The sequence below is a fragment of the Bos javanicus genome, chromosome 9, assembly GCF_032452875.1.
Source record: "Bos javanicus breed banteng chromosome 9, ARS-OSU_banteng_1.0, whole genome shotgun sequence".
NCBI lineage: Eukaryota > Metazoa > Chordata > Mammalia > Artiodactyla > Bovidae > Bos > Bos javanicus.
Genome location: NC_083876.1, coordinates 29,830,436 through 29,853,994, shown reverse-complemented (window position 1 = coordinate 29,853,994; position 23,559 = coordinate 29,830,436). Strand labels below are relative to the sequence as shown.

Here is a 23,559-nt window from a genome sequence, read left to right as displayed (position 1 = left end):
CCAAAATCACTGCAGATGGTGACTGCAGCCATGAAATTAAAAGACACTTACTCCTTGGAAGGAAAGTTATGACCAACCTAGATAGCATATTCAAAAGCAGAGACATTACTTTGCCAACAAAGGTCCATCTAGTCAAGGCTATGGTTTTTCCTGTGGTCATGTATGGATATTAGAGTTGGACTGTGAAGAAAGCTGAGCGCCGAAGAATTGATGCTTTTGAACTGTGGTGTTGGAGAAGACTCTTGAGAGTCCCTTGGACTGCAAGGAGATCCAACCAGTCCATTCTGAAGGAGATCAGCCCTGGGATTTCTTTGGAAGGAATGATGCTAAAGCTGAAACTCCAGTACTTTGGCCACCTCATGCAAAGAGTTGACTCACTGGAAAAGACTCTGATGCTGGGAGGGATTGGGGGCAGGAGGAGAAGGGGACGACAGAGGATGAGATGGCTGGATGGCATCACTGACTGGATGGACGTGAGTCTGGGTGAACTCCGGGAGTTGGCGATGGATAGGGAGGTCTGGCGTGCTGTGATTCATGAGGTCGCAAAGAGTCGGACACGACTGATCGACTGATCTGATCTGATCTGATGTACTTTTTTTACACAACTTTACTGCACAGTTAATAGGCTACAGTGAGGTGTAAACATAACCTTTATGTGAAAAAAGGAAACACCCCAAAAAACCATATGACTCGCTTTACTATAATACTTGCTTCATTTCAGTGGTCTGGAACCAAACATACAATATCTTTAAGGTAAACCAATATATTAACTGCCCATTGGACAAGGCTACTTTGTTTTATCACCATATGAATCAGCACTGCTGCTGCTGCTGCTGCTGCTAAGTTGCTTTAGTCGTATCCAACTCTGTACAACCCCATGGATGGCAGCCCACCAGGCTCCCCGTCCCTGGGATTCTCCAGGCAAGAACACTGGAGTGGGTTGCCATTTCCTTCTCCAATGCATGAAAGTGAAAGTGAAAGTGAAGTCGCTCAGTCCTGTTGGACTCCCAGTGACTCCATGGACTGCAGCCCACCAGGCTCCTCCATCCATGGGATTTTCCAGGCAAGAGTACTGGAGTTGGGTGCCATTGCCTTGTCCATCAATCAGCACAACCTATACCAAATCTTTCATCCTATCCACCGACTGCAAGCCATGTTCTCCTCTGACATATCTTTGTTAATGGTACCATTCTTCAATTGGATACCTGTGTACAGCCTCAAACAATCTTCTCCATTACATCTCAGATCTAACTAGTTAGCAAATGCTATAATTATGTAAATTCTTCCTCTATAACTTTCCTTTCCCACTGCCACCAGATTAATGTGCATATTTTTGTAACTGTAGCTAAACAAATACCCTCTAGCAATGGCCCTCTAGTAAGTCATCCTATAAATCAGTGGTTCTTAAAGTATAACATGAATAAGAATCACCTGAAGGGCTTATTAAACTACAAATTGTTGGGCCCCACTCTCAGAGCCTCAATTCAGGTACACTGTGGGCACAGGAATTCACATTTCTAACGAGTTCCCAGGTGAGTCTGATGCAGATGCCAAAGCTTCTGGTCCTAGGACCGATATTTGAGAATCACTGATCTAGACAGATTCTGTGCTCAGGTGACTTTTAAACTAGCATAAATTTCTGGGAGCTTCGATCAGCAAATTCCTACAATGTTGTGTTGTTTCTGGTGTACCTGCTGCATGCTAAGTCGCTTAAATTGTGTCCGACTCTTTGTGACCCTAGGGACTGTAGCCTGCTAGGTTCCTCTGTCCATGGGATTCTCCAGGCAAGAATACTGGAGTGGGTTGCCATGCCCTTCTCCAGGGGATCTTCCCCACCCAGGGATCGAACCCATGTCTCTTGTTTCTCCTGCAATGGTAGGCGGGTTCTTTACCACTAGTGCCACCTGGGAACTCGCCCCTTTAGTACAGTGAAGCAAATTTCTGACATGTTCAAATTTCTATTTCAAAATATACACAATTGTATTACTATAAGGAAAAAAATACATAAAACATGTAGTACCAAGTTTGTTCCAGGAAATCATCCTCTTAGCTATTATAAACAAGAAATTTTTTGATCAGATTAGTAAAAGTATCAGTAATGATTTATTTTAAAAAGATAAGTTATGAATTATAATACTGATATGTGGAATTCTTAAAACAGGTTATATTCCAGAATTATAGGATTTATTATATGATAAACAACCTTACATATTAGTATATAAAAGATTATATGCTGAAAAAAAGAATGAATATTTTACACTACCTACAACCTTTTAGGCCAAAGAATAAGCCTCTGAATCATGATGTGAGTGCTCACTCAGTTGTGTCCAACTCTTTGCAACACCATGGACTGTAGCGCACCAGTCTCCTCTGTCAGTGGGATTTTTCAGGCAAGAATACTGGAGTGGGCTGCTATTTTCTCCTCCAGGGGATCTTCCCAACCCAGGCATCAAACTCCTGCATCTCCTTCATTAGCAAGCTGATTCTTTAACACTGGGCTACCTGGGCTTTGCCTGAATCATGATGAACGTTACTAAATGCATAATTAATTACTGAAGCACACATATAATTCTTAGTGATTTCTCTATGCAGGGATAACACTCTACACAATGGATGTTTTCCTGAAGTAAGCACTTAAACACACTAGAGTTCACTAATTTAGAAAGTCATTGGTAGATTCTTCTGTAAAACCAAAAATAAAGTCAATTCAATAAATATTGTGTTCCTTCTCTATCACACTAAAAATATACCAGATTAGAGGACCACAAAGATGAACACCTACATTAGAGACTGCTACAATCATTAGGGTTGCCAAGTATTTTATAGAGAGCTAACTAATGAGCAATTCTCACTGAAATCCAAGTAAGTAAGCTCTAACTCAGGCTTCCCAGGTGGCACTAGGAGTAAATAATCCACTTGCCAATGCAGGAGACATAAGAGGTATGGGTTCAATCCCTGGGTTGGGAAGATCCTCTGGAGGAGGGCATGGAAACCCACTCAAGTATTCTTGCATGGAGAATCCCATGGACATTGGAGCCTGATGGGCTTATAGCCCAGAGGGTCGCAAAGAGTTGGACACAGCTAAAGCAACTCAATATACATGCATGCTCTAACTCTGAGGTTCCCAACCCTGGCTGTATATTAGAATCACCTAGAGAGTTTTTAAAGAGATGGGAATACTAGGCCACATGACCTGCCTCCTGAAAAATCTGTATGCAGGTCAGGAAACAACAGTTAGAACTGGACATGGAACAACAGACTGGTTCCAAATCAGTAAAGAGTACGTCAAGGCTGTATATTATCACCCTGCTTATTTAACATATATGCAGAGTACATCATGATAAATGCTGGGTTTCATAAAGCACAAGCTGGAATCAAGACTGCTGGGAGAAATATCAATAACCTCAGATATGTAGATGACACCACCCTTATGGCAGAAGGTGAAGAAGAACTAAAGAACCTCTTGATGAAAGTGAAAGAGGAGAGTGAAAAAGTTGGCTTAAAGCTCAACATTCAGAAAACTAAGATCATGGCATCTGGTCCCATCACTTCATGGGAAACAGATGGGGAAACAGTGGAAACAGTGTCAGACTTTATTTTTGGGGGCTCCAAAATCACTGCAGATGGTGATTGCAGCCATGAAATTAAAAGCACGTACTCCTTGGAAGGAAAGTTATGACCAACCTATACAGCATATTCAGAGAAGGCAATGGCAACCCACTCCAGTATCCTTGCCTGGAGAATCCCAGAGATGGCGGAGCCTGGTGGGCTGCTGTCTATGGAGTCGCACAGAGTCGGACACGACTGAAGTGACTTAGCAGCAGCAGCAGACAGTATATTAAAAAGCAGAGACATCACTTTGCCAACAAAGGTCCGTCTAGTCAAGGCTATGGTTTTTCCAGTGGTCATGTATGGATGTGAGAAGGACTATAAAGAAAGCTGAGCACCAAAGAATTGATGCTTTTGAACTGTGGTGTTGGAGAAGATTCTTGAGAGTCCCTTGGACAGCAAGGCGATCCAACCAGTCCATCCTAAAGGAGATCAGTCCTGGGTGTTCATTGGAGGGATTGATGTTGAAGCTGAAACTCCAATACTTTGGCCACCTGATGCAAAGAGCAGACTCATTTGAAAAGACCCTGATGCTGGGAAAGATTGAAGGCAGGAGGAGAAGGGGACGACAGAGGATGAGATGATTGGATGGCATCACCAACTCAGTGGACATGGGTCTGGGTGAACTCCGGGAGTTGGTGATGGACAGGGAGGCCTGGCGTGCTGCGGTTCATGGAGTTGCAAAGAGTCGGACACGACTAAGCGACTGAACTGAACTGAACTCATTTGAAAAGACCCTGATGCTGGGAAAGACTGAAGTGGGGAAGAGAAGGGGATGACAGAGGGTGAGATGGTTGGATGGCATCACCGACTCAATGGACATGAGTTTGAGTGAACTCTGGGAGTTGATGATGGATAGGGAGGCCTGGCATGCTGCAGTCCATGGGGTCACAAAGAGTCTGACATGACTGAGCAACTGAAATGAACTGAGAGAGCTTTTATCAAAAATACCTAGTCCAGGCCTCTGCCATTCCCCCTCTACCAAACTCCCCGGAAATTTTGATACATTTAAGGTTAAGGTTCATCATCAGTGCTTTTTTAAATGAACTCCAATCAATCCTACTGTAGTCAAGACTGAAAACCAGGGAATTTTTTTTTTTAATAAGAGGTCAATCTGAGTGTAAAAATTTATACAATACATACACGCATAATGAAAGCAATGCCTTCTTCCCTACCATTCTCCTCTCCTGCAAGGCTCAAATCCTAGCTGCCAGTTTCAAAGAAAAGAAAGAAAGCCTGGGTCTTTTAGAGGACATGTACAGTTTAGGGTAAAAGAAAAGTTTTTTAAAGGCTATGGAAAGCATAGATTAGGGCAGCTGCATGTGGAACAAATCCTCAGTAAGGCTGTTCTGCCTATACAATGACTTCTCAAATGACTGCATTTTCCCCTTGTCACTTTATTATACTACCTGAAATTCCATCATCCATGGACTCAATTCTCTGAACAATCATCATCTTACAAAAATGCCAATAGCCTAGAGATACTGCTTTTCCCTGTTAATCTATTTAATAAGATTATTTTTCTTGCTAATACATCAGGACAACATCAGGCAGATATAAGGAACTACTGTTCTGATAGTGGAGATGGGATGACATAATTCTGATATATAATATGAAACACTTTGGGTGGCAACATATACCTAAGTGACTCAAGGACATTTAAAGTTCGAGGAGAGTTTTTTAGTGAGTAGAAAGACAAATCAAGATATGAGTACCTGGACTGACAGGATCTCATCAAACTCTAAGATTGTAAGATGCTATGAAAACACCAAACACAAGCATCTCCTCTTTGCTTCTTCATAAGGACTTCCTTCCTCCTAAGACAAAGATCTTAGGCTAGTGCAGCTAACACATGAATTTTGTTATCTGTACTTTTAAGACTACAAATGACTCAAACTACTTTTAGAATTATAAATTGTACTTTTAAGACTACGAACTTACTATAATTTGATTGTGTCTGGGTTTTTCCAATCAAATAGTAAACGTTAATGATGCAAGTTCAGAGAAGGAAATGGCAACCCACTCCAGTGTTCTTGCCTGGAGAATCCCAGGGACAGGGGAGCCTGCCGTCTACGGGGGTCACATAGAGTCAGACACAACTGAAGTGACTTAGCAGCAATGATTCAAGTTAATCAGCAGGCATTTAATCTATCTAATAAACTGCTGAAGATGATTTGACATTATTACAATAGTAACTGCGTTGCTGACAAGAACCATAATGATTCAATTTTAACTTGAAAAGCATTTAAAAACTGACACAGCTAAAGCAATACTTACAGACAAATGTGTAGCCTTAAATACTTATATTAAAAAAAGAAGAAAAGCTGCAAATAAAAGAGATAAATAAGCATTCATCACAAATTTTAAAGTTTCCCAGGGAGGGAAAAAAGAGCAGAAATTTTACGAACTATAAAATAAATACATAATAGAAAGGAAAATCAAAGCTAACAGCTAGTTCTTTGAAAAGACTGATAAAGTTGATAAACCTCTAGCAGAACAGATGAAGAACAAAGGAGGAAAGACACAAATTTTTAAAAAAGAATAAAAAATGGGACAACTATGTTTCAAAAAAGTAATAGGATATTAAGGGCTTCCCTGGTGGCTCAATGGTAAAGAATTCACCTGCAATGCAGGAGACATGGGTTCCATCCCTGGTTGGGAAGATCCCCTGGAAAAGGAAATGGCAATCCACTCCAGTATTCTTGCCTAGGAAATTCCACAGACAAAGGAGTCTGGTGGGCTACAGTACATGGGGTCGCAGAAGAGTCAGACATGACTTAGCAACTAAACAACAACATTAGAATAGTAACAAAAACTTTTATACAGATAAGTTTGAAAATATAGATTAAATAGACAAATTCCCAGAATATGATCCTAACAAAAACTCAATAATTTAAAAATATTTTAAAGAAGTATTTGCATGTGAACTAAAAAACAGAATTTAACCCCAAATTCAATGCTTGATGTGGCTCTGTTTGAGGCAAATTAGTATTACATGATTATAAAAGACATTAATGACATAAAAGACATTTCTCAAATCTGAATTTGAGAAAGTTGAAATTTTCTTATATTTGTCTGTTTAAGTAATGAATCAATAGCTAACCAATAAAAGGTGGTCTCTGGTATCTCCCGGAGAGGGCAATAGCAACCCACTCCAGTACTCTTGCCTGGAAAATTCCAGGGATGGTGCCGCCTAGTGGGCTGCAGTCTATGGGGTTGCACAGAGTTGGACATGACTGAAGCAACTTAGCAGCAGCAGTAGCTGGTATCTCCAAAATAAAGAATATTATCATGCAATATCAACTATCAGTAGTGGATTTAATGAAAAAATAAAAAATCAAGGAAATACAAAAGAAACCATATGTATAACCAGAAATACTAATTAAGAAAAAACTCCTCCCACACTTCTTAAAACTTCCCTGAGAATCGGGAGAAAACTGTAATGTTCTCCTCCAAAAAACTGCAAATAAACACAAACTTTTGCACAGAATATTAAAAGGGCTCAAGGATCCCCTGATGCCCACATAAAAGCAGGTAGGAATTCCAGATAAGAATTTCAGAGCACCCAAAAGTCAGTAAAACTAACATAACAAGAAAAATGTTAAATGCCATCCTCTTGAGAGCAAATTGAATTAAAAATATCACTACTAATAATAAATTGAGGCACCTGGAGGTAAATTTTCATTGGAGAGGCTTAAATGATACATATGAATCAAATCAAAACAAAAAATACTTATCTCTAAAGAAATACACCTGTCAAGATTTATCTCAAATGACCTCTCTCTCATTAAACTTCCTACCTACTGCTTCCAACCTAGAGCACGCTGTACCTTATCTAAATCCCGCATATCCCTGACATGTATCACAGACTTCTGAGTAGGCGCCTTCTCCCTTGGTAGGCACTTTCGACATCCCATGAACTTCCCTGGTGGCCCAGTGGTAAGTAACCCGCCTGTCAAGCAGGAGACGCAGGTTCAGTCCCTGAGTTGGGAAGATTCCGTGGAGAAGGAAATGGCAACCAACTCCAGTAGTCTTGCCTGGGAAACCAGGGACAGGAGAGCCTTGTGGGCTACACTGTATGGGGTCACAAAGAGTAAACAAACAACAACAAAGCTATTCCACAAGAAATTAATCTCTCCTGTATTCCTGCAGTGCTCAGAAGTCAAAATTGGTGCAGCCACTGAAATATCAGATCAGCAATGAAACAAGGATCTTGTGAACTCAAAGCTTTAGAGGTATAGTGACAGAAATCACTTGTAATAGAACTATTCTTAAGCGAACAAGAATAATTTACAATAATTTACTATGTTGCCCAGGAGAAAAATATATATAATTAGAATATGTCGGTCACGTCATTAAAAACACAGGGGAAGCAGAAAGTTTGTTAAATAAGAAATAAAAAATAAATTCGGTATCTAAATAAATAAAAGAAAACGTAAACCTCCAACTTGGATGCTGTTTTGACAACAGTCATATAACCGTCTTTATCCAACTGCATTTTGGATCAGCTGATTTGTTTGCTTAAGACATCAAAAGGAATTTTACTTGTGAAAATTTTCATCCGTTTCCTCCAGATGTAAGAGGATCTCCTCGGCGCACTCCAGGGAGGGAGCACCCGTGATTTTCTCCTTCACGCTCTGGAACAACTGCCTCAACATCGCCTGCAGCATCGCTTCGTCCTCACCGGAGAAGTGAGCCATTCTCTGTCAAAATCAACGTCCACGCCCGTTACCGAGGGTCCCGGCGAACGCCGCGCCCCGCGCACGCGCGTTCCCACCCAGCAGCCGGCGTACAGCGCCGTTCCCCGGGAGACCGCGGCCGGCGCTCAGGGGCGGGCCCTCAGCTGCCGGAGCGTCGTTCAGGAAAGCAAATTACCTTGCGTTGGGGAAACAAGAATCCTTGACGTCCCACCTTTGGCACTCGTCGCTTTTTTTACCAACAGAATTCAAGCTGCCCCGATTAACGGCAAAAAAGAGATTCCAAAGTCTCTGCGGGTGGATCTGACGGCGGCACGTCAGCGCTACGCGTGACGTCATCGCGTTGCCGTGACGAATCCCTACGGGAGTGAGTGAGGCTTGACAACCTGCCCCGGCACCTACAGGAAGTTTTAGGTGCGCTCCTTGAAAAGGTTGTAGGTAGGCGGGAAAAGAGAGTGCGAAGAGAAAGGGGTCAATAAAAGAAAGTAATTGAAGTGAAACTGAAAGCAGCTTGAAAAGTTTTAATCGAGTGAATGGTATTGAAGTGTTGCAATGCTTTCTCCTTCAAACAGCTAACATCCGTTGACTCCTTACCAATCATCTTGCTAGGAACTATGGAGAAGAGGACACTTCACAGTCTTAACAGATAAGGAGTCAGCGACTGCAACACAGTGTAATTAAGTGTTACGCTAGAGAAATGCACCAGGTAGGTGCCGGAAAAAAAAACCCAAATCACCTATTAACCCAAAGAAGAGTTAAGGAAAGAACTAAAGGGAACATAAACTGGACGTGCAGACGGTAGGGGCCTGAGGAAGTGTAGCCTATTCCAGTACTGGAATTTGTAGAATTAGAAAGAGGAGGTGAGAAGTCTATAGAAGTAAAAGGGCCATATAAGAAAGGGTCATATTTGGCACATTCAAGGGATTGGAGATCCAACGAGTCCATCCTAAAGGAAATCAGTCCTGAATAGACAAAGGAAGGACTGATGCTGACGCTGAAGCTCCAATAGTTGGGCCACCTGATGAGAAGAACTGACTCATTGGGAACGAGCCTGATCCTTGGAAAGATTGAAGGCGAGAGGGGAAGAGGACAACAAATGATAAGATGGTTGGGTGGCATCACCAACTCGATTGACATGAGTTTGAGTAGGCTCCGGGAGTTGGTGATGGACAGGGAGGTCTGGCATACTGCAGTCCATGGGGTCGCAAAGAGTCAGACTCGACTGAGTGACTGAACTGAACTGAACTGAATTGGTTTTCTTCTAAGAGTCCGACATGACCTATTGTATAGCATATGGCACTGTGCTCAGTGTTATGTGCCAACCTGGATGGGAGAGGGGATTGGTCTAGGGGGAATGGATACATGTATATGTATGGCTGAGTCCTACACTGTTCACCTGAAACTACCACAATATTGTTAATTGGCTATATCTTAATACAAAATAAGAAGTTTGCAAAACAAGTTTTTAAAAAGCTAAAGCAAGGTAGCCATTTTAAATTTACAAAATTAGCAGTATTAGAGCATATATACATTTAGGGTTGAACAATATGAAGTGAAATAATTACTCCTTTATTGTGTTATTACGAGTATACATAGGCGAAATCTTGGAAATGAAACTGGAAATGTATATTGAGAAATTTTGACTCAGTAATTTTATTTCTAAGAATCTACTCCAAGGATCAGAGATATAGTTTATTATGAGAATGTTTACTAATAGGTTATTTGTAACTTTAAAAAAACTGGAAAACCTCCTAAGTATTTCAGAATATGTTGAAGGTTAAATAAATTATGGCATAGGCATATGCTGTTAGTATCAGTCATTCTAAAAAAACGTTTCCTATGAATGTTTAATAAGAAGGAATTATTCACATTTTAAGTGGAAAAGTTTGAGCCTAAAATTGTATACATTCCTCTATTTACTGAGTGTCTGTAATGTGCAATGCATGATTATATACTAGGCAATACACATATCTTGGGCTTCCTGGTGGCTCAGTGGTAAAGAATCCTCCTGCCATTGCAAGAGACCGGAGACAGAGTTGCGATTCAGCCCCTGCTTCAGGAAGATCCCCTGGAGGAGGAAATGGCAACCACTCCAGTATTCTGGCCTAGAAAATTCCATGGATAGAGGAGACTGGCAGGCTATAGTCCAAAGGGTCGCAAAGAGTCAGACTTGAACACGCACACACACACACACACACACCTTACAATCTCGGATGAAAACATCTTTGCCATAATTGTGATATTAGTATATATAATGCTATGCCTAACAAATTCTTAGTCCAAGGATAGAATAAATGCACTAAATTCTCCTCCACTGTGGAAGAAAGTCAATTCAGTTCAGTTCAGTTCAGTCACTTAGTCGTGTATGACTCTGTGACCCCATGGACTACAGCATGCCAGACCTCCCTGTCCATCATCAACTCCCAGAGTTTACTCAAACTCATGTCCATTGAGTCGGTGATGCCATCCAGCCATCTCATTCTCTGTCATCCTCTTCTCCTCCCACCTTCAATCTTTCCCAGCATGAGGATCTTTTCAAATGAGTCAGCTCTTCACATCAGGTGGCCAAAGTACTGGAGTTTCAGTTTCAGCATCAGTCCTTCCAATGAACACTCAGGACTGATCTCCTTTAGGATGGATTGGTTGGATCTCCTTGCTGTCCAAGGGACTCTCAGGAATCTTCTCCAACACCACAGTTCAAAAGCATCAATTCTTTGGTGTTCAGCTTTCTTTATAGATTAAGTCTAAAGTCGGTAAATTGCTAAATAAAGGCATAGTTGAATTCTATTGAATTAATGAGAAAACTATCAAGACAAGTATTAATAAAAACAAACATTTGAGTATGGTTGCCTCTGAGAGGTTGGAACAGCAATGGAGTTGGGGCAGCAATGAGGCAGAGGCACTTGCTTTTTGTTATAAGTCCTGCTACACTGACTTTTATTAATGCATATTTTTACTTCCATTTTAAAAACAGAATGCCCTTTTAGAGTTGGTAGTACATGGAGATATGATAAATGGCACTATTCTTTCCCAACCAAGGTAAGAACTGAGAGGCAAACATAGGACGCCAACAGCTGGAGATAAAATAAGATTACAAGTTTAATTCAAAAATGTGACTGATGTATGTGGCACAACAGGCTTGCTGATGTTTCACCACTAAATTAGCATTTACCCACCCAGCCACATGTATAACTATAAAATAATAGGCCACCCCTACTGAGGCAGATGGAAAGCAGAAAACACTGCCTGTAACCTGCACATCAGTTCAGTTCAGTCGCTCAGTCGTGTCCAACTCTTTGCGACCCTATAAATTGCAGCATGCCAGGCCTCCCTGTCCATCACCATCTCCTGGAGTTCACTCAAACTCATGTCCATCGAGTCGGTGATGCCATCCAGCCATCTCATCCTCTGTCATCCCCTTCTCCTCCTGCCCCCAATCCCTCCCAGCATCAGAGTCTTTGCCAATGGGTCAACTCTTCACATGAGGTGGCCAAAGTTTCAGCTTTAGCATCATTCTGTCCAAAGAACACTCAGGATTGATCTCCTTTAGAATGGACAGGTTGGATCTCCTTGCAGTCCAAGGGACTCTCAAGAGTCTTCTCCAACACCACAGTTCAAAAGCATCAATTCTTTGGCACTTAGCTGTCTTCACAACCCAACTCTCACATCCATACATGACCACTGGAAAAACCACAGCCTTGACTAGACAGACCTTTGTTGGCAAAGTAGTGTCTCTGCTTTTCTTTTTGTGTGTGTGTGTGTCTCTGCTTTTCAATATGCTATCTAGGTTGGTCATAACTTTCCTTCCAAGGAGTAAGCGTCTTTTAATTTCATGGCTGCAGTCACCATCTGCAGTGATTTTGGAGCCCCCCAAAATAAAGTCTGACACTGTTTCCACTGTTTCCCCATCTATTTCCCATGAAATGATGGGACCAGATGCCATGATCTTCATTTTCTGAATGTTGAGCTTTAAGCCAACTTTTTCACTCTCCTCTTTCACCTTCATCAAGAGGCTTTTTAGTTCCTCTTCACTTTCTGCCATAAGGGTGGTGTCATCTGCATATCTGAGGTGATTGATATTTCTCCCGGCAATCTTGAGTCCAGCTTGTGCTTCTTCCAGCCCAGCGTTTCTCATGATGTACTCTGCATATAAGTTAAATAGCGGGGTGACCATATACAGCCTTGATGTACTCCTTTTCCTATTTGGAACCAGTCTGTTGTTCCATGTCCAGTTCTGTTGCTTCCTGACCTGCATATAGGTTTCTCAAGAGGCAGGTCAGGTGGTCTGGTATTCCCATCTCTTTCAGAATTGTCCACAGTTTATTGTGAGCCACACAGTCAAGGCTTTGGCATAGTCAATAAAGCAGAAATAGATGTTTTTCTGGAACTCTCTTGCTTTTTCCATGATCCAGTAGATATTGGCAATTTGATCTCTGCACATAGGCTGAGACTAAGAAAAAAAAAAAAAAGAATTCAGCAGACGTACTCTGTTTCTTTTCCCAGAGTCACTGATCATCTCTATAAAATTACTCACAGCCTATCTCTTACTCAAACACATTTATCTTCCATGTGCTAGGTACTTTGCTATATGCTATGCTTGCATCAGTGAATAAGATATGTAAGACAAGTCTGCTGTCCTCAATAGCTCACAGTCTGATAGACATGTTACACGTAAGGGAGACTTATTTACAAATAATTAGACAAGATGCTGTGTATCATCTTGAATGATTCCCTCCAGTTCTAAGCATCTGTGTTTGGAGAGTCTGTTCAGTTTATCAATTAGTTGTCCGTAGTAGTTTTATTGATTTTCCTTAACCTTGGCTTACAATACTTGCATTATCTAAGTGAAGCTGTAATAGTTTAATTGAAAATCTTCAGTTGCCTGTGTTTATCCCCTTATTATTTTTGAAATTATTTTCTAGGCCAGTTTTCTTTCATATAGAAATTTAAAACAGCCTTTGTGTTCTATAGTAGTTAATATTTGTAGTTGCATATCCTTTCATTAGGATAATGCATTTTAAAGATAGAAAGGAACTAAAATAATATTGAATTGCAGTAAGTAATCAGTTTAATAGAATTTGGTAACTTGAGGTTTTCCATAAAATCTGAGTTATTGTTTTTCTATTAGGTTGGTGCAAAAGTAATTGCTCCAAATCATTCAAGCTAGGCTTCAGCATTCCATGTATCTCCAGATGTACAAGATAGATTTAGAAAAGGCACAGGAACCAGAGATCAAATTTCCAACATCTGTTAGATCATAGAGAAAGCAAGGGAATTCCAGAAAAACATCTGCTTCATTGTCTATGCTGAAGCCTTTGACTGTGTGGATCACAACAAACTGTGGAAAATTCTTCAAGACATGGGAACACCAGAATTCTTACCTGCCTCCTGAGAAACCTGTATACAGGTCAAGAAACAACAGTTAGAACTGGATATGAAACAGTGGACTGGTTCAAAATTGGGAAAGGAGTACAACATAGCTCTATATTGTCACCCTCGTTATTTAACTTCTATACAAAGTACACCATGCGAAATGCAAGGCTGGATGAAGCACAAGCTGAAATTAAGAATATCAACAACCTCAGATATGCAGATGATACCACTCTAATGCCAGAAAGCAAAGAGTAACCAAAGAGCCTCTTGATGAGGATGAAAGAGGAGAGTGAAAAAGCTGGCCTAAAACGCAGTATTCATAAAACTAAGATCATGGCATCTGGTCCTATCACTTCATGGCAAATAGAAGGGGAAAAAGTGGAAACAGTGGCAAATTTTATTTTCTTGGGCTCAAAAATCATTGTGGATGGTGACTGCAGTCATGAAATTAAAAGACACTTACTCCTTGGAAGAAAAGTTATGATCAACCTAGACAGCATATTAAAAAACAGAGACATCACTTTGTGACAAAGATCCATCTAGTCAAAGCTAAGGTTTTTTTCAGTAGTCATGTAAAAATGTGAGAGTTGGACCATAAAGAAGGCTGAGTACTGAAGAATTTATGCTCTCAAACTGTGGTGCTGGAGAAGACTCTTGAGAATCCCTTGGACAGCAAGGAGATCAAACCAGTCAACCCGAAAGGAAATCAACCCTTCCAAATTTGGAAGGACTTATGCTGAAGCTGAAGCTCCAATATTTTGGCTGCCTGATGTGAAGAACTGACTCATTTGAAAAGACCCTGATGCTGGAAAAAACTGAGGGCAGAAGGAGAAGGGGGCAACAGAGGATGAGATGGTTGGATGGCATCACTGACTCAATGGACATGAGTTTGAGCAAACTCTGGGAGATAGTGAAGGACAGGGAAATTGGTCATGCTGCAGTCTTTGGGGTCACAAGAGTCAGACATGACTTAGCATCTGAACAACTCTAGTATCCATAATTCTGCCTGGTATATAGCTTTCTAGAGTATTTGTTGAATGGATGGATGAATAAATGAACATAGAAGAGAAGTCAGGAAATGATCTGGATGATGGCAAAGACAAATGTCAGAATGGCAGACCTGATAGAGTGCAGTGAGACTCCAGCTATCCACACACAAAAAGAGCTCTGGAGTCCAACTTTAGCAACACAGTGAAACAAAGAAGAAAACCTGAGAATCACTGCACATCAAGAGAAGGAAGACAGCTTCATTTTGTCTGCATCATCCATTACTCAGCACCAAGAGGGAACTTCCCAGATAAGAAGAGTTCTTCTTACCAGGAAAGGAAAAGTAAGCTTCCCCAGCCTTTAGGGCACCACATGAAATTCCCTTTTTGATTTTACCCCACCTAGATTCAGCAAAGCTGAGACATATATAGAGACTACAGAGATGGCTAGGGACATGGAAGAAAACCACAGGTTACCAATTGCAGTCATGCAGTGAGAGAGACTGTGGTGTATAGTGACCCATGTTGCAGACAGATGAAGATTTTACTACTTAAAAAATAAAACAACAACAAAAAAAAAAAAAAAACAGACAGCACAGCTGTGGCAAACCTCCCAGCAGTGATGCTCTACTCAGGATGACAGACTGGATCCCTGCAGCTGACTCCTACCACTATATGCACACCTGGGGTTACCTCCCCCAGCTGTGCACTTGCACACTGCCAACCTGATATTTATCATTAACATCCACTGCAGTGCACATATCTGCAGACATGGGAGAGCATGCCAATAGCCAGGGCCCCACAGCTGCTTTGGGACCTGGATCAGGTTTTCTCTTCTGTCACTGGTCTGCAAAATTGTGCTCCAGGGCCTACTCTCACCACTACTATTCAACAAAGTACTGGAAATCCTAACCAGAGAAATCAGGCAAGAAAAAGAAATAAAAGGTGTCTTATTTGGAAATGAACAAAGTAAAATTGTCTTTCTTTGCAGGTAATATAATCTTAAATACAGAAAATCCTGAAGCCTCCACCAAAAGACTGTTGGAACTAATAAACAAATATTGTGAAGTTGTAGGATACAAAATCAACATATAGAAATTATAATAGTTGTTTTTCTATACTCTAACTGCAATATTTCAAAAAAGTAAATTTTTACAAAAGTCTTATTCACAGTAGCATCAAAAAACAATAAAATACTTAGGAATAAATTTAACCAAGGAAGTGAAAGATCTATACACTAAAACAATAAGACTTCAATGAAAGAAACTGAAAAACACAACCAAATGGAAAGATATCCTATGGTTTATGGGTCAAGAATTAATATTGTTAAAATGTTTATACTCTCCAAAGTCATCTATAGATTCAATACAGTATCTATCAAAATTCTAATACATTTTCACAGAAATAGAAAAAGCAGTTCTAAAAATTATATGGAACCATAAAAGACCCCAAATAGCCAAAGCAGTCCTGAGAAAGAGGAACAAAGCTGGAGGTATCAGACTCCTGATTCAAAATCATACTATAAAACTATAGAAATCAAAACAATATGGTACTGACATAAAAATAAACAGTATAGACCAATGGAAGAGAATCTAAGAGCCCAGAAATAAGTCCTCACAATACAGTCAACTAATATTTAACAAGAGATCTCTTCAATAAATAGTGTTGGGAAATATATAAATACATGCAAAACGATAACACTGATGTCTAACACCACTCACAAAAACTAACTGAAAAGTCCAGGACTTAAACATAAAAACTGAAACCACAAAACTCTTATAAAAAACACAGGTGTGTGCTCGCTTCGGCAGCACATATACTAAAATTGGAACGATACAGAGAAGATTAGCATGGCCCCTGTACAAGGATGACAGGCAAATTTGTGAAGCATTCCATATTTTTAGGAACATACCTCAACATAATAAAAGCTATATATGACAAACCCACAGCAAACATTATCCTCAATGGTGAAAAATTGAAAGCATTTCCTCTAAAGTCAGGAACAAGACAAGGGTGCCCACTTTCACCATTACTATTCAACATAGTTTTGGAAGTTTTGGCCACAGCAATCAGAGCAGAAAAAGAAATAAAAGGAATCCAAATTGGAAAAGAAGAAGTAAAACTCTCACTATTTGCAAATGACATGATCCTCTACATAGAAAACTCTAAAGACTCCACCAGAAAATCACTAGAACTAATCAATGACTATAGTAAAGTTGCAGGATATAAAATCAACACACAGAAATCCCTTGCATTCCTATACACTAATAATGAGAAAACAGAAAGAGAAATTAAGGAAACAATTCCATTCACCATTGCAACAGAAAGAATAAAATACTTAGGAATATATCTACCTAAAGAAACTAAAGACTTATATATAGAAAACTATAAAACACTGGTGAAAGAAATCAAAGAGGACACTAATAGATGGAGAAATATACCATGTTCATGGATTGGAAAAATCAATATAGTGAAAATAAGTATACTACCCCAAACAATTTATAGATTCAATGCAATCCCTATCAAGCTACCAACAGTATTCTTCACAGAGCTAGAACAAATAATTTCACAATTTGTATGGAAATACAAAAAAACTCGAATAGCCAAAGCGATCTTGAGAAAGAAGAATGGAACTGGAGGAATCAACCTACCTGACTTCAGGCTCTACTACAAAGCCATAGTCATCAAGACAGTATGGTACTGGCACAAAGACAGAAATATAGATCAATGGAACAAAATAGAAAGCCCAGAGATAAATCCACACACATATGGACACCTTATCTTTGACAAACAAGGCAAGAATATACAATAGATTAAAGACAATCTCTTTAACAAGTGGTGCTGGGAAATCTGGTCAACCACTTGTAAAAGAATGAAACTAGAACACTTTCTAACACCATACACAAAAATAAACTCAAAATGGATTAAAGATCTAAAAATAAGACCAGAAACTATAAAACTCCTAGAGGAGAACATAGGCAAAACACTCTCTGACATACATCACAGCAGGATCCTCTATGACCCACCTCCCAGAATATTGGAAATAAAAGCAAAAATAAACAAATGGGACCTAATTAACCTTAAAAGCTTCGCACATCAAAGGAAACTATTAGCAAGGTGAAAAGACAGCCTTCAGAATGGGAGAAAATAATAGCAAATGAAGCAACTGACAAACAACTAATCTCAAAAATATACAAGCAACTCCTACAGCTCAACTCCAGAAAAATAAATGACCCAATCAAAAAAATGGGCCAAAGAACTAAATAGACATTTCTCCAAAGAAGACATACAGATGGCTAACAAACACATGAAAAGATGCTCAACATCACTCATTATCAGAGAAATGCAAATCAAAACCACAATGAGGTACCATTTCACACCAGTCAGAATGGCTGCGATCCAAAAGTCTACAAATAATCAATGCTGGAGAGGGTGTGGAGAAAAGGGAACCCTCTTACACTGTTGGTGGGAATGCAAACTAGTACAGCCACTATGGAGAACAGTGTGGAGATTCCTTTAAAAACTGGAAATAGAACTGCCTTATGATCCATCAATCCCACTGCTGGGCATACACACTGAGGAAACCAGAAGGGAAAGAGACACGTGTACCCCAATGTTCATCGCAGCACTGTTTATAATAGCCAGGACATGGAAGCAACCTAGATGTCCATCAGCAGATGAATGGATAAGAAAGCTGTGGTACATATACACAATGGAGTATTACTCAGCCCTTAAAAAGAATACATTTGAATCAGTTCTAATGAGGTGGATGAAACTGGAGCCTATTATACAGAGTGAAGTAAGCTAGAAGGAAAAACACCAATACAGTATACTAATGCATATATACGGAATTTAGAAAGATGGTAACAATAACCCAGTGTACGAGACAGCAAAAGAGACATTGATGTATAGAACAGTCTTATGGAGTCTGTGGGAGACGGAGAGGGTGGGAAGATTCGGGAGAATGGCATTGAAACATGTAAAATATCATGTAAGAAACAAGTTGCCAGTCCAGGTTTGATGCACGATACTGGATGCTTGGGGCTGGTGCACTGGGATGACCCAGAGGGATGGTATGGGGAGGGAGGAGGGCGGAGGGTTCAGGATGGGGAACACATGTATACCTGTGGCGGATTCATTTTGATATTTGGCAAAACTAATACAATTATATAAATTTTAAAAATAAAATAAAATTTTAAAAAAATTTAAAAAAATAGGTGAAAAGCTTCTTGACAAAACTTTGGCAAATTGTCTTTTTGTGTATGACACCAAAAGCAAAAATAAATAAGTAGGAGCAAATAAAACTAAACAGCACAGAAAAAGAAACAAGAAAGTGAAAAGTTGGCCTACCAAATGGGAGTAAACATTTACAAATTATATCTGATAAAGGGCTAATATCCAAAATACATTAAAAAAATTTCATACAACTCAAAAGCAAACCATCCAGTTAAAAACTGAGCAGAGGAACTAATTAGATATTTTTCCAAAGAAGACATACAAGTGGCCAATAGATACATGAAAAGTTGATCATCACTAGTCACTATGTCGGAGAAGGCAATGGCACCCCACTCCAGTAATCTTGCCTGGAAAATCCCATGGACGGAGGAGCCTGGAAGACTGCAGTCTATGGGGTCGCTGAGGGTTGGACACGACTGAGCGACTTCACTTTCACTTTTCACTTTCATGCATTGGAGAAGGAAATGGCAACCCACTCCAGTGTTCTTGCCTGGAGAATCCCAGGGACGGGGGAGCCTGGTGGGCTGCCGTCTATGGGGTCGCACAGAGTCAGACAAGACTGAAGTGACTTAGTAGTAGTAGTAGTCACTATGTACATACAAGTCAGAACCACAGTGAGATATTATCTCACACCTCTTAAAATCGCAGTCATCAAAATGACAAGAGATAAAAAGCACTGGTAAATATGTGGAGAAAGGGAACCTTCGTGCACTGTTGATGGCCATGTATAAATTGGTTCATCCACTATAAAAAGCAGTATGGAAGTTCCTCAAAAAATCAAAAATTGGACTTCCTTCGTAGTGCAGTGGATAAGAATCCATCTGACAATGCAGAGTACATGGATTCAATACCTTGTCCAGGAAGATTCCATGTACGAAAGAGCAACTGAGCCCATGTGTCACAACTACTCAACTTGCATTCTAGAACTGAACTGAACGGAACCGGAGCCTCAACTACTTAGCCTGCATGCCACAACTACCCTGCCTAGAGCCTGCGTTTCACCAGAGAAGCCACCTCAATGAGAAGCTCACACACCACAATCAAGAGTGGCCCCCTACTCACCACAGCTAGAGAAAGCTGGAGGCCTGAGCAAAGCAATGAAGACCCAGCATAGTCAAAAATGAATTTTAAAAAAATTACCATTATGAAAGATCAACCTAACCCAGTCACCACATGTTAAAAATAGTCTCTTAAACAATGTAACCCATGAGTTCAGTTCAGTCGCTCAGTCGTGTCTGACTCTGCGACCCCATGAATCGCAGCACGCCAGGCCTCCCTGTCCATCACCAACTCCCGGAGTTCACTCAGACTCACATCCATCAAGTCAGTGATGCCATCCAGCCATCTCATCCTCTGTCATCCCCTTCTCCTCCTGCCCCCAATGCCTCCCAGCATCAGAGTCTTTTCCAATGAGTCAACTCTTCGCATGAGGTGGCCAAAGTACTGGAGTTTCAGCTTTAGCATCATTCTTTCCAAAGAAATCCCAGGGCTGATCTCCTTCAGAATGGACTGGTTGGATCTCCTTGCAGTCCAAGGGACTCTCAAGTCTTCTCCAACACCACAGTTCAAAAGCATCAATTCTTCAGTGCTCAGCCTTCTTCACAGTCCAACTCTCACATCCATACATGACCACTGGAAAAATCATAGCCTTGACTAGACAGACCTTTGTTGGCAAAGTAATGTCTCTGCTTTTCAATATGCTATCTAGATTGGTCATAACTTTTCTTCCAAGGAGTAAGCGTCTTTTAATTTCATGGCTGCAGTCACCATCTGCAGTGATTTTGGAGCCCCCCAAAATAAAGTCTGACACTGTTTCCACTGTTTCCCCATCTATTTCCCATGAAGTGATGGGACCAGATGCCATGATCTTAGTTTCCTGAATGTTGAGCTTTAAGCCAACTTTTTCACTCTCCTCTTTCACCTTCATCAAGAGGCTTTTTAGTTCCTCTTCACTTTCTGCCATAAGGGTGGTGTCATCTGCATATCTGAGGTGGTTGATATTTCTCCTGGAAATCTTGATTCCAGCTTGTGCTTCTTCCAGTCCAGCGTTTCTCATGATGTACTCTGCATATAAGTTAAATAAGCAAGGTGACAGTATACAGCCTTGACATACTCCTTTTTCTATTTGGAACCAGTCTGTTGTTCCATGTCCAGTTCTAACTGTTGCTTCCTGACCTGAATACAGATTTCTCAAGAGGCAGGTCAGGTGGTCTGGTATTCCCATCTCTTTCAGAATTTTCCACAGTTTATTGTGAGCCACACAGTCAAGGCTTTGGCATAGTCAATAAAGCAGAAATAGATGTTTTTCTGGAACTCTCTTGCTTTTTCCATGATCCAGTGGATGTTGGCAATTTGATCTCTGGTTCCTCTGCCTTTTCTAAAACCAGCTTGAACAACTCGAAGTTCACAGTTCATGTATTGCTGAAGCCTGGCTTGGAGAATTTTGAGCATTACTTTACTGGCATGTGAGATGAGTGCAATTGTGCGGTAGTTTGAGCATTCTTTGGCATTGCCTTTCTTTGGGATTGCAATGGAAACTGACCTTTTTCAGTCCTGTGGCCACTGCTGAGTTTTCCAAATTTGCTGGCATATTGAGTGCAGTACTTTCATAGCATCATCTTTCAGGATTTGAAATAGCTCAACTGGAATTCCATCACCTCCACTAGCTTTGTTCATAGTGATGCTTTCTAAGGCCCACTTGACTTCACATTCCAGGATGTCTGGCTCTAGGTTGGTGATCACATCATCGTGAGTATCTGGGTCATGAAGATCTTTTTTGTACAGTTCTTCTGTGTATTCTTGCCACCTCTTCTTAATATCTTCTGCTTCTGTTAGGTCCATACCATTTCTGTCCTTTATCGAGCCCATCTTTGCATGAAATGTTCCCTTGGTATCTCTAACTTTCTTGAAGAGACCTCTAGTCTTTCCCATTCTGTTGTTCTCCTCTATTTCTTTGCATTGATCACTGAGGAAGGCTTTCTTATCTCTTCTTGCTATTCTTTGGAACTCTGCATTCAGATGCTTATATCTCTCCTTTTCTCCTTTGCTTTTTGCTTCTCTTCACAGCTATTTGTAAGCTACCCAGAGTTATTTAAAAAATCAAAAATTGCTCCAATTTTCTCATACACATATTTGTGTATGTGTAACATACAAATCAACCAAGATCAACCCAAGAAAGTATGTTGCTGCCAATAATTTTTTGTCACTGTATGCTGCTGCTGCTGCTAAGTCACTTCAGTCTTGTCCAACTCTGTGTGACCCCATAGACGACAGCCCACCAGGCTTCCCCATCCCTGGGATTCTCCAGGCAAGAACACTGGAGTGGGTCGCCATTTCCTTCTCCAACACATGAAAGTGAAAAGTGAAAGTGAAGTCGCTCAGTCGTGTCCGACTCTTAGCGACCCCATGGACTGCAGCCCACCAGGCTCCTCCGTCCATGGGATTTTCCAGGCAAGAGTACTGGAGTGGGGTGCCATTGCCTTCTCCGTGTCACTGTATACTATTTGTTTTTTTCTCTGTGCCACATTATTTTGTTCAAACTATTCTCACTGTGTGCGTTATTTCCATTATTTTTGCCATTACAAATAAAACTATCAAATCATATAGAATTGTATTTACATATTAATTTTGTAGCCAACAACCTTATTAAAATGTCTTTTTCGGTTAATTTGTCTTTAATTTTTTACTGTTCTATGTTTATTTATAAAATCCACAAATAATGACATCTTTGCTTTTTTTTACAGTCCACATATCCTTTATTTTTCTTTCTTACTATACTGGACCTGTAGTACATATTGAGTCTACCGATCAGACTGTGGTTCAAATTCTCAGTTACAGCTTTTTATTCTTCTCAGCACAACATTTATGTTCAAGAAAGTTGATTTTCCTTGTTACGTTCTGGGGTGTGAAATAAGAGAGGGAAGGTTTAATCCTGGCTCACCATCCATTTGACATCCTAGTTTTAGGGGGGAGGCATGTTTTTCTATTAGACTCCTTATCTTGAACAAGTCTTGGGCTGTGGTTCCTGTTGTAATATCCTGTGAGGCCATGGAGAAACATGGTTAGAAACATAAGCCAGTTCTATTTCTCAATTTACCTTTCTGAGCTCTTGACTTAACTTAGATAATTGACCTGAAATTTTCTTACATTATTACCAGTTCACTGATACATTTAAGAAAGTTTTATAAATATATTTTATGAGAAATATTTAGTTATTTTTATTGGCAAGTCAGTCCAGGCATCCAGCCATATTTCCAGAAAAAAACCAGGTGAGTGGAAGAACTGTGAAAACAAACTAGGTTGCTGATTCTTCAGACAAGACGCAAGAACTAGTTTAAGCATACCCTTTAAAGTAGGGCCAGTTTTCTAAACAATTTTGAAATCCTTTCTCAAAATGTAATAACAATGCCAAAATTTTTTTCCTTTTCCAGTAAAAGCCCTATACTACATATCTGACAGTAGATAAAAATATCAGGAGAAATGTAGTCATTTCACCCTGATGTCATTTCTCTCAGTGAAAACACTTTTACATTTTTATTCTGAAAAACTATCTCCATGCCAACACGTATTATGCCAGTCAGTTACACACCAACTTTTGAACTCTAAACACCCACACAAAGATCTTCATGACTGACTCTCACTTCTCAGAAATAAAACAG

General features: G+C 40.2%; 1 protein-coding gene and 1 non-coding gene across 3 annotated transcripts in view; one reads left to right on the top strand and one right to left on the bottom strand.

The window, feature by feature from the left end:
• The window catches only part of TBC1D32 (TBC1 domain family member 32), a 206,932-nt gene extending 198,301 nt beyond the window's left edge, over positions 1 to 8,631 (bottom strand). Inside the window, exons 1-2 of one of the 2 annotated variants that reach the window (XM_061427448.1) lie at positions 8,485 to 8,631; positions 8,155 to 8,312 (exon numbers count right to left, since the gene is read on the bottom strand). In XM_061427448.1, coding sequence (XP_061283432.1) covers positions 8,155 to 8,309 — 155 coding nt within the window. In that variant the 5' untranslated portion in view covers positions 8,310 to 8,312; positions 8,485 to 8,631. The remainder of the gene's footprint in view (positions 1 to 8,154; positions 8,313 to 8,484) is intronic. The other variant, XM_061427449.1, reaches the window with a different exon arrangement.
• A 7,829-nt stretch (positions 8,632 to 16,460) lies between these two features.
• On the top strand, positions 16,461 to 16,567 carry LOC133254534 (U6 spliceosomal RNA). The gene has a single exon (XR_009738705.1). It is a non-coding gene; the product is annotated as a U6 spliceosomal RNA (small nuclear RNA).
• Positions 16,568 to 23,559: the final 6,992 nt, after the last annotated feature.